Genomic DNA, 14,309 nt, shown 5'->3' on the forward strand with positions numbered 1-14,309 from the left:
TAATTTTATCCATTAACTGGGCTTTTGTATTACTGGAAGTGCGATTGGTGTCTTTTTCAACTGCGCCCCATACAAAATAATCCATGGGGTTAAGGTCTGGGGAGTTTGGAGGCCAAACATTTGGACTGGTGAAGTCGTAGAAATTTTCAGACAACCATTTTTGACTTTTCCCAGAGGTGTGGCAAGGGGCCGAATCCTGCTGCCATACATACGGCCTACCATTGGCTACCCTTGTTATCCAGGGCTTGACTACAGTTAGCAACTCCACGAACAAAGCCCGAATTCCAATGCCAGGGTTCTTCAACACCTGTTCCTGCAGATTTGCGAGGAATTCTGCTGTACGAACGCAATCAGATCGTCTGCTAGGGATCTTTCTTCTTGCTACATCCTCGTAGTCACCATTGCAAGTCTCTAGTTCATGCCTGATTGTTTTTACTGTATTCAGGGAGCATTGGGCAGCAGTCGTAATATCCTTATTTTGATGGCGGGCACGAATCATCATGATACAAGTTATTCTCTTCCATGATTCAGGTGGGTTCCAGCTATCCATCCTTTCTGACATCTTGTATATTAATGAAGAAGGGTCCAAACTTTTAAATGAAGAGAAGTGTGTGTTAATACATGTAACTTACGGAAAAATATAATTAATTATAAATATGTCAAATTTATCCCGAACACCCTGTATAGTAGATTACAGATGCAATAAATATGGTATACCCCAGGGTTGACCAGCAGAAGGAGTGGGTCTTTGGATGAGTTGAGTAAGCTTTTTAATTTTGCAGGAGGTTTAAGTGGCTTTGAGGTTATATTTCTGTAGTATTCTGTTTATTTTATCTGATGCCCCTTTAATGTAAGGAATGGTTATAGTTTTATTGTAGTCTGGTTTATCTTTGTTTTTTATTGAGGTCTTGTAAAGAATTTTGTTAATAGTGTTTTTGCTGGAACTATTTTTTAGAAAATTATTGCTGATAAATCTAAATTCATCTTTCAGCTCTTGTTCATTGGAGCAGATCTTCCAAGCCCTCTTGTTTAGACTATTAATGACATCTAGTTTTTGTGTTGGGTAGTGGTAAGAGTTTATGTGTATATATTGACCAGTATGTGTCGGTTTCCGGTAAACAGTGAAGGAAAGACTGCCAGAAGTGTGACACAGTGTTCAGGGCATGATCAGAAAGGCCAGCTTCATCATAGTTATTATATTTAATAACTTTTTTTTTTTCGTTTATGTTCCTTTTGTCTGATAGGAATTATTTGTCCTGTTTCCCCTATATATGGTATATTACAGGTGCAATAAATACGGTATACTCCAGGGTGGGCCAGCCGAGAGAGTGGGTCTTGGGATGAATTGAGTAAGCTGTTTAATTTTGCAGGAGGTTTAATGGTGGCTTTGAGTTATCCTCGAATTTGGATTATCCTTGAAAAGATTATGGACAACACTGCGAACCATATCCTTCAAACTAAGAAAGAAAATCTGATATCCAAATTTCATACACTAAAAGATTGACAAACCAACTGACATATTCAAATTTCTTCACTGTGAACTGACATATTCAAATTTCTTCACTGTGAACATTAACAACCAAACAGAAGCAAGAAACAACAGGAGCCACCAATCGCCTGTAGGTAACAGTAACATAGTTAACCTATCCAACCACGCCTTAAACAAAGATGAACTCTCGCTACTCAGCATAGGTCTAAATTTTGCTGTAGCACCCAGATCGATGAACAAACTGGATTTTATTTGTAATATTGAAAGAGGCTTAAGACTCATCCCAAATAAGATAGCAGATAAAATACGTTTAGAAACCGCCAACATTTTAAATATAAATCATAAGAAAACAATAATAACCAACTTAACGAAACATGAATTAACAGTGGTGAAATCATTAAAATCGAATCCTAACATCGTAATAACTTGAGCCAATAAAGGAAGTGCCACTGTTATTCTAAACCGAACCACTTATTTAGAAAAAATTAATCTGCTAGTCTCAGACAATAGTACATATGAACTTGTTAACTACGACCCAACCAATAGAATAAAAAAAAAAAACAGAGAAACTACTTAAATCAATTACTATATGGCTCGAAAATACAGTCAAAAATTACTTCCGCACTATGCTCATTCCCTGAGAATTTACGCTCTACCAAAGATGCACAAAGAAAACATACCCCTCTGGCCGATAGTTGAGGTATAGACAGCCTGAATTATCACCTAGCCAAGAAATTAGCGACAACACTCAAGGAGTTGGTAGGTCATTATCAGAAACACACAACACTTCATAAACACAATCAAAGGCATTATATTAGAAAAAGATGATTTATTAGTCAGTTTTGACATCTCACAATCCTTCTTTTACAGAACAGATTCCCTCCAAAAATCACGCCGCTCTTTGCGCATGTATTACGTTCTGGTTATTTTGTATAGAAAATGCTTTCTACCTACAAAAAGAAGGCACAGCCATGGGCTCACCATTATCCCCCCCCCAGTTGCTAACTTTTATATGGAATATTTTGACCAACGTGTTTTAGATTCCTCTCTTTTAAAACCCAAAGCCTGGCTTAGATATGTTGATGATGTTTGTGCCATATGGCCACTAGACACTTTCCTTAGCCACCTAAACACACAACATAAACACATACAGTTCACAATTGAGATTGAAAAACAGAACACACTTCCGGTTTGAAATACACTGGTCACACGGCTTCCTTCTGGCAATCTTTCGTTCACTGTTTACCGGAAACCAACACATACTGGCCACTATATACACATAAACTCCTACCACCACTCAACCCAAAACCAGGTGTCATTAATACTCTAAAAAACAGGGCTTTGAAGATCTACTCCAATGAACAAGCATTAAAAAATGAATTTAAAGTTATCAGCAATACATTTTGTAAAAAATCGTTACAGCCAAAACACTATTAACAAAATTCTCTCCAAGACCTCAATAAAAAAACAAAGATAAACCAGACTACAATAAAACTATAACCATTCTTTACATTAAAGGGATATCAGATGAAATAAACAGAATACTACAGAAATACAACCTCAAAGCCACCTTTAAACCTCCTGCAAAATTATAAAGCTTACTCGACTCATCCAAAGACCCACTTCCTCCGCTGGCCCACACTAGAGTATACCGTATTTATTGCACCTGTAATCTGTCATATGTAGGGGAAACAGGACGCACAATTCCTATCAGACAAAAGGAACATAAACGACACATTAAATATAATAACTATGGTGAATCTGGCCTTTCTGATCATGCCCTGAACACTTTACATAGAATTGACTGGAAAAGCACGAGTTGTTTACATCATACCAAAACATGGTATGAATGCAAATTTAGGGAAGCCTGTGCGATTCTTATCAACCACCCCAATCTGAACAATAATGATTGTCTAAAAATCCAAAGCATATGGAAGGCACATATTCTACCCACGGAACCTGTCTCCCTAAGAGTTAACTATAAACAGGACTGTAGATAATCCAGAATCCTAATTCTAATATAACAGTTGTAATGTTAAAAATAGGACATCATTGTTACTGTAAGAAAACTGTCTATAGGAAAGAATGTTTCTCTCATGTTATCTTAAATGGAATTTAGCTTTGATGTAGTTTCTGAATAATTAATTAATTTGTAATTTTATCTGAATTTTTTTTTTTTTCTTTCACTAGAGGCCAGTAGAATAACCAGTGATCAAATCATTGTTTCTTTAGCTTACTGTGTGAAATGTAACTCAGCTTGTCCTTGTATATTTGTATATACTCCTGATGATGACCTTAGTATGAAGGTCGAAACATCGGGAAATTAAAATAGTTATTTATAACATGGTTGTAAAGTCCTTAATTTCCAAAATGAATTATTAAAGTATGGTTTTAAGATTCAGAAATAAGAAAAATATGTTCTACGTTGGTGGAGTCCACTCCTAAAGTGAATTAATGAACTTATTAGGAACAGAAGAGCTCATGTTATTGTTAGGTAAAGTTGGAGTATAATTTTTTAATTATTTTCTTGCAAAATTAAAATCTGAGTGTTCAGATTAATTTGTTCACTACTGTATTCGTATTTGTACCAAAGTCTTCTCACAACTTGTTTAACTGCTTTTATACATAATTTAGCTACCTTACATTTTTCCTCTGTATTCTGTTATAACATGAATAGAATTACTTACTAGGAACTTGATTCAGTATGCTTTCTTCTTTTCCAGGATAGCCTCTTACACTTTATATATCCACCATAGTCTTAGTTTTCTATCCTTGCAGACGGTATTAGTCTCCCTAGTAGAATCAGTTAGTGTTTACTTCAGTTTGACACACACTCTAATCTTTGATTCTTCTTTTCAAACTGATTTTTTTCTTGAATAATGGTTGTATAGTTGATTCCACATTTCACCTCTAAAAGTTTCTCAGCTTTGGTTCTGTTTAAAACTTTGGTGCGTATTGTTCTTTTTAGTATGACATCATTCATATTTGTTCTACTTATAACTAAGTAATGATCTTATAATTTTAGATCCTCTGTATACTTTTTATACTAAACTAGCATGAAGATACTGCTGTCAGTGAATTTTTTTTTAATTTTTTCTGCTGTATTCTCTTTATGTGAATTTGTGCACATGTTAGAACATTTCATGATCTAATTTGATCTTTCAAACATTTTATCTTCTAATTTTACCCTTTCAGTTAATTTTATGTTCCAACATTTTATGTTGGAACATAACAGAAGTTAAAAAGGATTTTAGGTCTGAGTGGAGATGATTCTGTCGGGTGTGAGATAGAGGCCAACAGGACAAAATATATTGGTGGTGGTTTGCATAGACCATGGGCTCTGTAGGAAGATGTAGACGTCATGCATCAGCGATTAGCACAATGAGTGTAGACTGAACAGTTATTGGAGACTTCAAACTATGGGGACATAGATTAGAGGCAGGAAAAGGGTATGGCAAGATGGAAGTAATATTTATACAGTTGCTAAGAGATAATTAACTAAAACAGTGCGTTATGGAGTGAACCAGGAGTTTGAGAGTGCTGGATCTGGTAATAGCATCAGAGGATATATCCATAACCAGGGTAGTCAAAATACCCCATTAGTGAGGTCATTCTTCTTGGAGACTTCAGTGTCCCTAATTCATATTGTCTCTCCTTCTCCAGTTTCACCGGCCAACCAGGGATGCTGATTTGTTTACCATCAGCAATGACCTATATCAGATCATCAATCTCCCTACCAGAATACTCCCCCCCCCCCTCCAATTTTCCAGTGCACTTGACCTCTTCCTAACAAGCTCCCCTTCCAGGTATACTGTGGTTGTTGATTATCCTCTTGTTAACTTGGACCACAATCTCATACGTCTCTTTTGCCACAGAACCACCTTCACCCACCAGTTCAGTCTCATCTCCTTTGGCACTACAAGGGTGGCAACTGGGAGACCTCCGTGACTTCTGTTCCTCCTTCCTATGATCTGACTACTCCTTCAGTTCTTCTGATCCAAACCCCTGCTCAGACCAAATATCAGAAATCATCCTCACAGAATGAAGGCTTTCATCTGTCATTCCACTTCAAATTCTCAACCACCATCCAAGCCGTGGTTCTTAAAAAAGTGTGCCATTGCTGTAAAAGAAAAAACCTCAGCTTACCATGAATGGCTTAAGACCAAAACTCCAGCTGCCCGCTCTGCAGTTCGCAACCATTGTAAAAAGAATCAAGTCAGATTCTGGAAGGGCCAAATGCTGCAAACTTGCCTCCTGCCCAAATGGCAGTCACTCTTTTTGATCCCTTGCCAAGGCCAACTTCTGGGTGGGCAGAAGTTGTGGGATGCAACTTCTGCCCACCCAGGTTTCCACCACTGTCACATCCAGATGGTACTGTAGTTACCTTACCCAAAGACAAGGCCAACTTAGTGGCATCACTCTTCTCTTCAAATTCTTGCACTGATGACTTGGGCAAAGTTGCCTCCACACCACTAAGTATGGCTCCCTACATGTTACCTGTAGTCTTCTGAGAAAAGAAAATCTGAAGAATCCTCAATAATCTGAGCACAAGCAAGACATCTAGTCCTGATGGTATCCCACCTATTTGTGTTAAAAAATTGTGCTCCAGAACTAACACCTATCCTGTATTGCCTCTTCAATCTATCCTATTCATCTGTCATCTACTGTACAACATGAAAGCAGTTCCTCATTCAACTCATCCCAAACAAAGGTGATAAAAGTCAACCAACGAATTACTGTCCAATTGCTCTCAGTTCTGTTCTCTCTAAAATTATGGAGAAGGTCATCCTACAGCTGATCGTGCTTTCACCACCCACCTCTGCACTCAAGCCGTGGAGAAATTTGGAGAAACTCACATAGTTGCCCTAGACATTTCAAAAGCATTTGATTGGGTTTGGCAGAGGGGGGGGGGGCTACTTAACAAACTTCCATCCTATGGTCTGCCTTCCTTGCTCTGGATCGCCAACTTTCTCACTGGTCACTCACTATGGTATCATGGTGGACAGTTTACTCTCCTCAGATTTCCCCAACCATGCAGGAGTACCCACAGAGTTCTGTTATTTCACCCACTCTCTTCCTTTCGTATATAAATGACCTGCTCTCTCAGACTTCCAGTGCTATCCATCGCTTTGTCAATGACAGTTTACTCCATTCCTCCTTATCATACAACAAGCCTTGTAGTGCTCAAGTATTAGAATCCTCAGGATCTACCATGACTAGTGATCTGAACTCAGATCTAGCTATATCCCACTTGGGCAAGGACAACCTTGTAAACTTCAAAGCCATCAAAACTCAGTCCTGTTTGATCTCTTGCAAGTAAGAGCTCACATCCCTCCTCCCTTACCTTCAGTAATACTGAGATATCCAAACATGATCAGATTTCTCTACTTGGACTGACTTGTACCTCCAGTCTTTCCTGGTATAACCACATTTCAACTATAGCTTCCACAGCCACCAAAAAAATTGTACTTTTTCATACAAGACACTCCTTCATACCTTCAAAGTTGCTAACTCTATACAAAGTCTGAATCTGCCTAACCATGGAATATTGCTCCCATATTTGGGATGGAGCACCAAAATCCTTTCTAAGATTGCTTGACTGAAGCAATCTTAGAAAGATTGCTTCAGCCAAGGAAGGAAGGAAAGATCTTTCCTTCCCGAGTAAAATATGCTTTCATTTCTTGTCAATTTTTTCCTCTCCTGTCCAGCGGGTCTCTGTAACTCTTACTATTTCCCATTTAAACAGTTCAAGTTCTCTATCAGTTTTTTTGGCAGGTTTGTACAACGTTCTGATATTGATGGGTAAAAAAATTATATATGCAGTTTGCGTTCCACATAGCTGTCTTCTTGCCTACTCTATGTGGGCTTGAGTTAGGCGTGTTGGCTCTCCCATACGTGGTAGCATATGGGAGAGCTGACATGCTTCTATTTGCTGGCCAAATTCATCTTTAAGGATTAAATTTATTCTTATTCATTCATTAAAATTATTCTTATATAATCATTCTTCCTTTAACTTGCAACATACCGAAAGAACGCTTTTGGGATTATGTTCGGCCTGGACGGCTAATTTCCTTCCATACTCTGATTTTGCTTTTCTTACCATACTGGTTACTCTTCTGGCCTGTGCTTTATACTGCTCATATACCTATTAGTCAATGTTGACCTTCCTCACTGAATTCTCTCTGTTCCTCCTGTTTAATGATGGTATTCATCCATTTAATCCCCACTTGATTTAACCTCTTAATTCTTGTATGCAGCCTGCTATTACTTTTCTCAAGCATTCCTTTACCACCTCCCATGCACTGTCAACATCTAGTCCTTGCAAGATGTTCATAATGCATGGAAGGTGGGTATATATTCCACATATACCACACCCCCTCTTTTAATTGAAAATTTCACACATTTGCCACCTCTCTGGTCACCGTTTGGTGGCAATGTTGTCATCCTAGTTATAGACAAATTCTGTGATGCAGTTTCTAGATTTAGCACTCACAAACCCTAGTGCATTCCATCACATGCTGCCTGAAGTAATTATTCCTTAGTAACTGCATAAATTCCATTTCCTTCCTTCCATGTTTCCTTTCCTCCTTCCAGTCTTTGTTACTATAGTTGAAGTTCCCCATAATAATTACCTGATTTTCATTCATTGAGCTTATTTGTTGATGATACATCATGCTTCACTCCCCCCCCCTCTGTTGTCAAAATCCTTGTTGACAAGGATTTTGATTTGGGGGGGCGGGTAATGTATAAATCTATCTGTGTGGTTGGGTTTTCCTGTAAAGTGAGAAACAAAGCATGCCATTGCCACCCTTTCTAATCAGACATCTTCCCAAAAACTTTTGATCTTTATAAAATCAATTTTAATCCTTGTTAGATCCCCAGGGCTCTTCCACATATAGAGTCATCTTGGATAGTTTTTGAACAAAGTAACTGTAATTGTAAATTTGTTTCCTTACAAAGTTAGTTTGTTTTTCACCTCAGTCATTTCTTTCTTCCACTCCAAAATTTACCACTATATTTTCATATCTTACATTGGCATTCAGCGACACTCATCACTCAATCTCATCTCTGTATGCATGAATTGATTGATGTGGCTTTCAGCATAATCATAATTTTCTTTGAAGTAAACGAGAATCTGTTAAACATTTTTGAAGTGTAAATGTCCATTATTATTCCTGTCCTTTCATTGATGCTTCCACCTGAGTAAACTAAAGTGTAGGTACCTCTCTTTATCTCTGCCTGCCTAACCTCACTTATTCCAATGATGTTGATGTTTATTTCTTTTGTTTCCTAATATTTTATAGCTTGTCTTTTTGAAATAAACTTCATATGTTCCATGTTGCTATGTATAGTCTAGTCTTCTTCATTTTCCATTTTCAAAGAGACATCAGATGTTGAAGGTTCCAAAGGATTTACTCTGATTATTTGTGTGACTTACTTCTAGAGGTAATCTTAGCCTATTTCTTCCCTGTAATTTGAAACAAAGAGGATCACAAAGATTCTATCCTGATCTGTGTCCTGCTTTTCCTATAAGTGTGCTACCTTGATGCTCTTGGGATAGTGTTTTTGGGGGTTCCCACCCAATTTAAACTCAAGAATCATATTAATAAGACATATAGTAATGTTGATTATGATTTAATTAAAAAGAGAAAGGCACTTTATTTATCAGAGAAGGATTAGTTATGATTTCCTTATATAAGTCTCTTATCAGGCCATTTTTAGGTTATGGTATTACAACTTTGCCCAACTTCCAAAAAAAAAACATCCTTGTATTAGATAAGAGCAAATGCTATTCTCCTGAAAAATGCTCAACATATTATTTTTTTTTCAGTGTTTGTAACCATGTTTTTATTTTCTGATTTTTGTGGCTGATCACTATATATTAAGTTCACTTAGCAGCATCAATCATTATTTCTTGGACTTGACCTCATACAGTAGGTCTAAGAAATGATAATCATGATGTAATGATCAGATATTCACATCCATTACAGCTCCACACAATTACAGAATCATTAATTGAATTTAAGTGAAATTTTTTGTATGCTCCTCTGAAGTATTCAGAGAAGCATGCTAAAATTGTCTTTGTATTTTCTTTCTCTATCTCATTTATTATTCAAAAATTTTTGTATTTTGTTATAATTTTTTGATATAGCATGATTAATATAACATAATTTATCTGTTAAAATATTAATAACTACCTTTACAATGATTTCTTTATACAGTTAGTATTTATCAAATAGCACTCTAAAAATGAAAATAAAAATCATAAAATTTAATGAATAGTAGTGACTAACATTTTAATAGCCATAAAGCCAAAGTTTGATTTATTTCCCCCTAAGTGACGGTGATCCTTCTCCACTAAAAGCTGTTTCCTTTGGTGTCATTGCACGGTCTTTTGCTGGTGCTACTCTTCTGCCAATTACTGTTATTAAGACACGTTTTGAGGTAACTAATTTTGTACTGTTTAATTTTTTTTTTCATTGCACATTCTTATGGTTTTTATTTTTCTTTGTTCTTAAAATTTCTCTACACCAAACATCTCAATTAAGTGTGGTATGTTCTTTCCCTTAATGCGTTAAGACTTAAGTAGTAATCAGCCATGAGTAATTAAGTTGCCATCTTACACGCCTAATTAATCGTGTAGAAAGGCTTATGTGTTTATTGCTCATGTTATTTAATTTTGACGGTATATATCAGAACACAGAATTATAAGTAAATAATTATTTATTGACTTATTGCTGATATTTCGCTGGTGTCATAACCAGCATCTTCAGAGCACAAAAACACAGTTTGTCAGTGTATGCGAGACTACAACATGGTGTAACAAAGGGACTAGTTTAACAAAATTGTAGCAGCAACACAAAGACTAAAGTCCTAATTAGGTACCCTCTATCTAAAAAAAAAAATATATATATATATATACTGTAGCAATAACACAAAGACTGAAGTTCTAAAAAAAAAAAAAAAAAAAAAAAACGAGAGCGAAAGGTGCTGGTTACGTCTTAAGATAATTGTCTCCCAAATCTTAGGCAAATTATACAGCCATATTTGTTGAGATTTGGAGTATGTTTCAGGGCTTCTGTTGCTTCTAAGAACAATCTCTCTGACTTGTAAAAGCTTCTGTGCAGTACTTTTGTTTTCTTCCAGTTGATCCTGTGTGCAGGGGTATCCCAAGCATGGTCTGCTAGGCCCGACTTGCCATAGTGATAGTGCTGGATATATTTTTTGTATTCACTGAGATGGATGTCCACAGTTCTTCCTGTCTGTCCATATTAGGCTTGATGACATGAACAGGGCACTTCATAGAATCCTGGATGTGATAAAGGAGGGATGCTGTCCTTGGGTGAACAGATGAGAGTTGCTAATTTGACACACGGTCTGAATACAGTGCGTAGTTAATGTTTATTGAGAATTCTAGATATCTTTTCCAATGTGCCTTTAACGTGTGGGATGGTGACTGTTTTGTTGTAGTTCCCCGTGGTGGATAGTGGGAGGGGTTTCTTAGGAGCATTTAGTATTTTGTTTATTTTATGGGGATTATAGCCATTGGCCAAGAAGGTGTGGCATAAGTGAGCCAGTTCAGCAGCAAGAGCTTTGTCATTGGAACAGATTGCTGTTGCTCTGTGGGTTAATATTTTTAAGATACCATACTGTTGAGAAGGGTGATAGTGTGATTGTTTGTGTAAATATCTCCCTGTATGTGTGGGTTTTCTAAAAACTGAGAATGATAAGGAACCATCTGGAAGACGTGTGATTAGTGTATTCAGGAAGGGTAGACAGTTATTAGCTTCCAGTTCCATTGTAAAGTGCATTTTCGGATGTTGGCTATTTAAATGCGCTAAGAATGTATCCAATGTGCCTGGGCCATGTGGCCAAATAGCAAGCACATTGTCAACGTAGCATAGCCAAAGGTTTGAGAGTGGCTGTATTGATAGCTAGTTTTTCCAGGTATTCTATGTAGAAGTTGGCTAAGGGTGGAGAAAGGGGGGGGGCAGGCCCATAGCTGCCCTATTTAATTGTTTGTATGTTTTCCCTTTCCATGTGAAATATCCAGCATGTATTGTGAATTTAAATAGTTTAAATATATCAAGGGAAAAGTATGACTTTAGCAGATTAAGGGTTTCAATTAGTTGTACACTTGTGAATAGTGAGGTGATGTCATAGCTCACCATTAAGTCTGAGCTTTTTAAGGTATGGTGTTCTAAAATACTTTTTAGGTGGGCAGAATTTTTGACAAAGAAGGGAGAATCGTTTGTGACAGTGGCTAGTTGCTTGGCTAATTGTCTAGCCAGTTTGTATGTGGGTCTATTTATACTATTGTAAATGTAAGCTCTTTTTGCCTATATTTTTCTTATTGTATACTTTAACCTATATATTTGCCTCTTTATATTATTTCTACTTTATTATGTTGTGTTCAGCAGCATCTTTTGTAATATCTTATTTGCTCTCTATCTCTGCTAACTTCTTATTCTATCTTATATCCCTCCTTTAGTGACCTACTCTTTCATACAAAGTTTATCCACCTTTCGCACTACTTGTCATATACCTAAGAATACTAGAAAATTTACTTGTTTTGACTGCACCACCAGTATTCCTTTCTCGGCATAAGACTCAGTACTACGGTCGGTAGATCTCTCTCTCTAGCATAAATTCCTTCAAATAAAGTAGCATAAACAGTAGTGGTCTACAAGCACTTAAATTACACTTCTAATGCCTTATTTGTTTCCCGCTCTCAGGTCCTAGTTTATTTAGGAACAGTGCGTTGTAAGCAAAAGGTCAGGTGGCACTCTATTGACTAATAATAAACACATTTATTTACACTCAAGACAAAATTACATTTAAACAAAAAATTACAGTTAAACGATAGGGAGGTTACTCTTTCTACCTATCTGCTAAAGTTTAGCATTAAAAAAACTTCCCGTTGCCTGTTCTAAACAAACTATACAGCATAGATATTAATTTTTACTTCTCTGCTTATTGATTAAAACTCTAAACTATTCATAAAGAAGTTAACATGCTATATCAAGTTATTATACAAGAGTATTCCACTTACTAACAAGCCAAAACTTTTTCATAGACACTGCTTATTTCTAGCACCTTATATCTTATCAGTCCATCTGAATTATTTCTCCTAGATTACAGAAAAGAATTATATAGCATAAAACTGGAACAAACTCACATAGGTTCTGTCATTTGTGTCGAGCACTCATTCAAGGTTCTGCACTAGAGTTCCTAAACTTTTCTTACTTCCAGGCCCTGGATTTCCTCCACAGTGTCTCGCTTTACCGGTGTCTCATCAAGATGGTGGCAGGGTTTCAGACACAAATCTTTGATACTTGATAGCTCTGGCATGAGGTTACAACGAAAGGAGCAAATGCGATCTTGTCCAGGTGTCAGTGCAAGTTTTCTGGCGCTGGATTTCGCTCTCAGCTACTGGCTTCGATTGACCTCCCACTGCATCGTCATCCAATCTAGACTGCCTCTGGTATATCTATCGGCGATCCTCTCTTCATTCCCTCTGACCTCTGGCATGACTGCGCCATATATTCATGTCTTCTAATTCTGGCTGCCAATATCCAGTGTTCTCCTCGACACCCTTTTATCTCCCCTTCTCTCTGGGACCTTGTATGAAGGGTTGAGACCCCTGAAGAATTCGGTGTGACTCCTTGATCTGTTATTAAAGCTGACCATTTCTTTCTTCTCTTAGTGCGCTTCTAAAATCCGATTTGTCGGACAGCGGAACCTTGTCTGATCAGCGGCAACCCTTTTAACAATGACATTGATGGTTGGCATACACAGAGCTTGTGAACAAAGGTTTCCAACGCACTTAGTTAGAACAATAACATACAGTTTCCAGTGACACATCATTTACTCTTGTTGTTACTAATTTTAAACATTCTTAACATTCTTTGTTCACTACATTTGAGCAGGTTAATTTCCCATCGGAATATATACATTCTCTATACAAAGTTTATTTTTACAACACAAACGTTTGAGATGAGACCTCTGTAAAAAAAATCGATGTAATGTGCTTGTAAAATTCCAAGCTACATCGAATTTTACACTATCTACAATAGGGCATAAGGGTATACCTTGTTTCTGAATTTTTGGTGCTCCATATATCCTGGGTGTTTTAGCATGAAAGGGCTTAGTTTGTTTACTGTTTCTTTGGGCCAGGAAGTGACTTTTTTCAGTAATTTTGATCAGGAATTTTTTCAGTAATATGGTTATTATTATGTAACTCTTTTAGAGCAATGATTTCCTTATGAGGGATATTATTTCTGGGATGCTTAGACTTGATTAGGATGTTGGCCACATATAAGCATATGTTATTGGCTATTGCTGGAGGCAGGTCGTATATTCCCTGTTTGACAGACAGTAGGTCAAAGCTGGCCTGATTGGCGAGTTGTTAGCGTACCCATTCTCTGACCAATAGGTTCCGGATTGAATCCCGTTGTGGGTATTTATGTTTGTGATTGTCTTACCTTGTGTACTGCTATAACCTTTGATATGGCACATTGTAACCTTTGTTATCCTTGCACCATTAAAACCATAAATTATCATCAGAGGTCAAATGACATTTTCCTTTTACTGCATTATTAAAAATTTAATCTACACTCTCCTGTAATTAAGATTGTCATACTCATACTTAATTGTCATCGACAAGTGCATTTCATCAGTGTTACTTTAGTTGGAAGAGTAACAGAGATTTAAAAATAAGAATAACAAATGCATCAGATATTTATTGTAATTAGTGCTGCATTTACATTAAAATAGCTTCTAGTTAATTTAACAACAACAAAAAAAAAAAAAAAAAAAA

General features: G+C 36.8%; 1 protein-coding gene across 2 annotated transcripts in view; it reads left to right on the forward strand.

Annotated features, from left to right (window-relative positions):
- The window catches only part of LOC150102860 (mitochondrial glycine transporter-like), a 203,470-nt gene that overhangs the window by 96,114 nt on the left and 93,047 nt on the right, over window positions 1-14,309 (forward strand). For both annotated transcript variants that reach the window (XM_090398598.1, XM_090398597.1), the window contains exon 6: window positions 9,829-9,934. In XM_090398598.1, coding sequence (XP_090254724.1) covers window positions 9,829-9,934 — 106 coding nt within the window. The remainder of the gene's footprint in view (window positions 1-9,828; window positions 9,935-14,309) is intronic.

The sequence above is a fragment of the Typopeltis vanoorti genome, chromosome 9 (genome assembly GCF_054136105.1).
Source record: "Typopeltis vanoorti isolate ZY-2024b chromosome 9, IOZ_Tvanoo_1.0, whole genome shotgun sequence".
Lineage (NCBI taxonomy): Eukaryota > Metazoa > Arthropoda > Arachnida > Uropygi > Thelyphonidae > Typopeltis > Typopeltis vanoorti.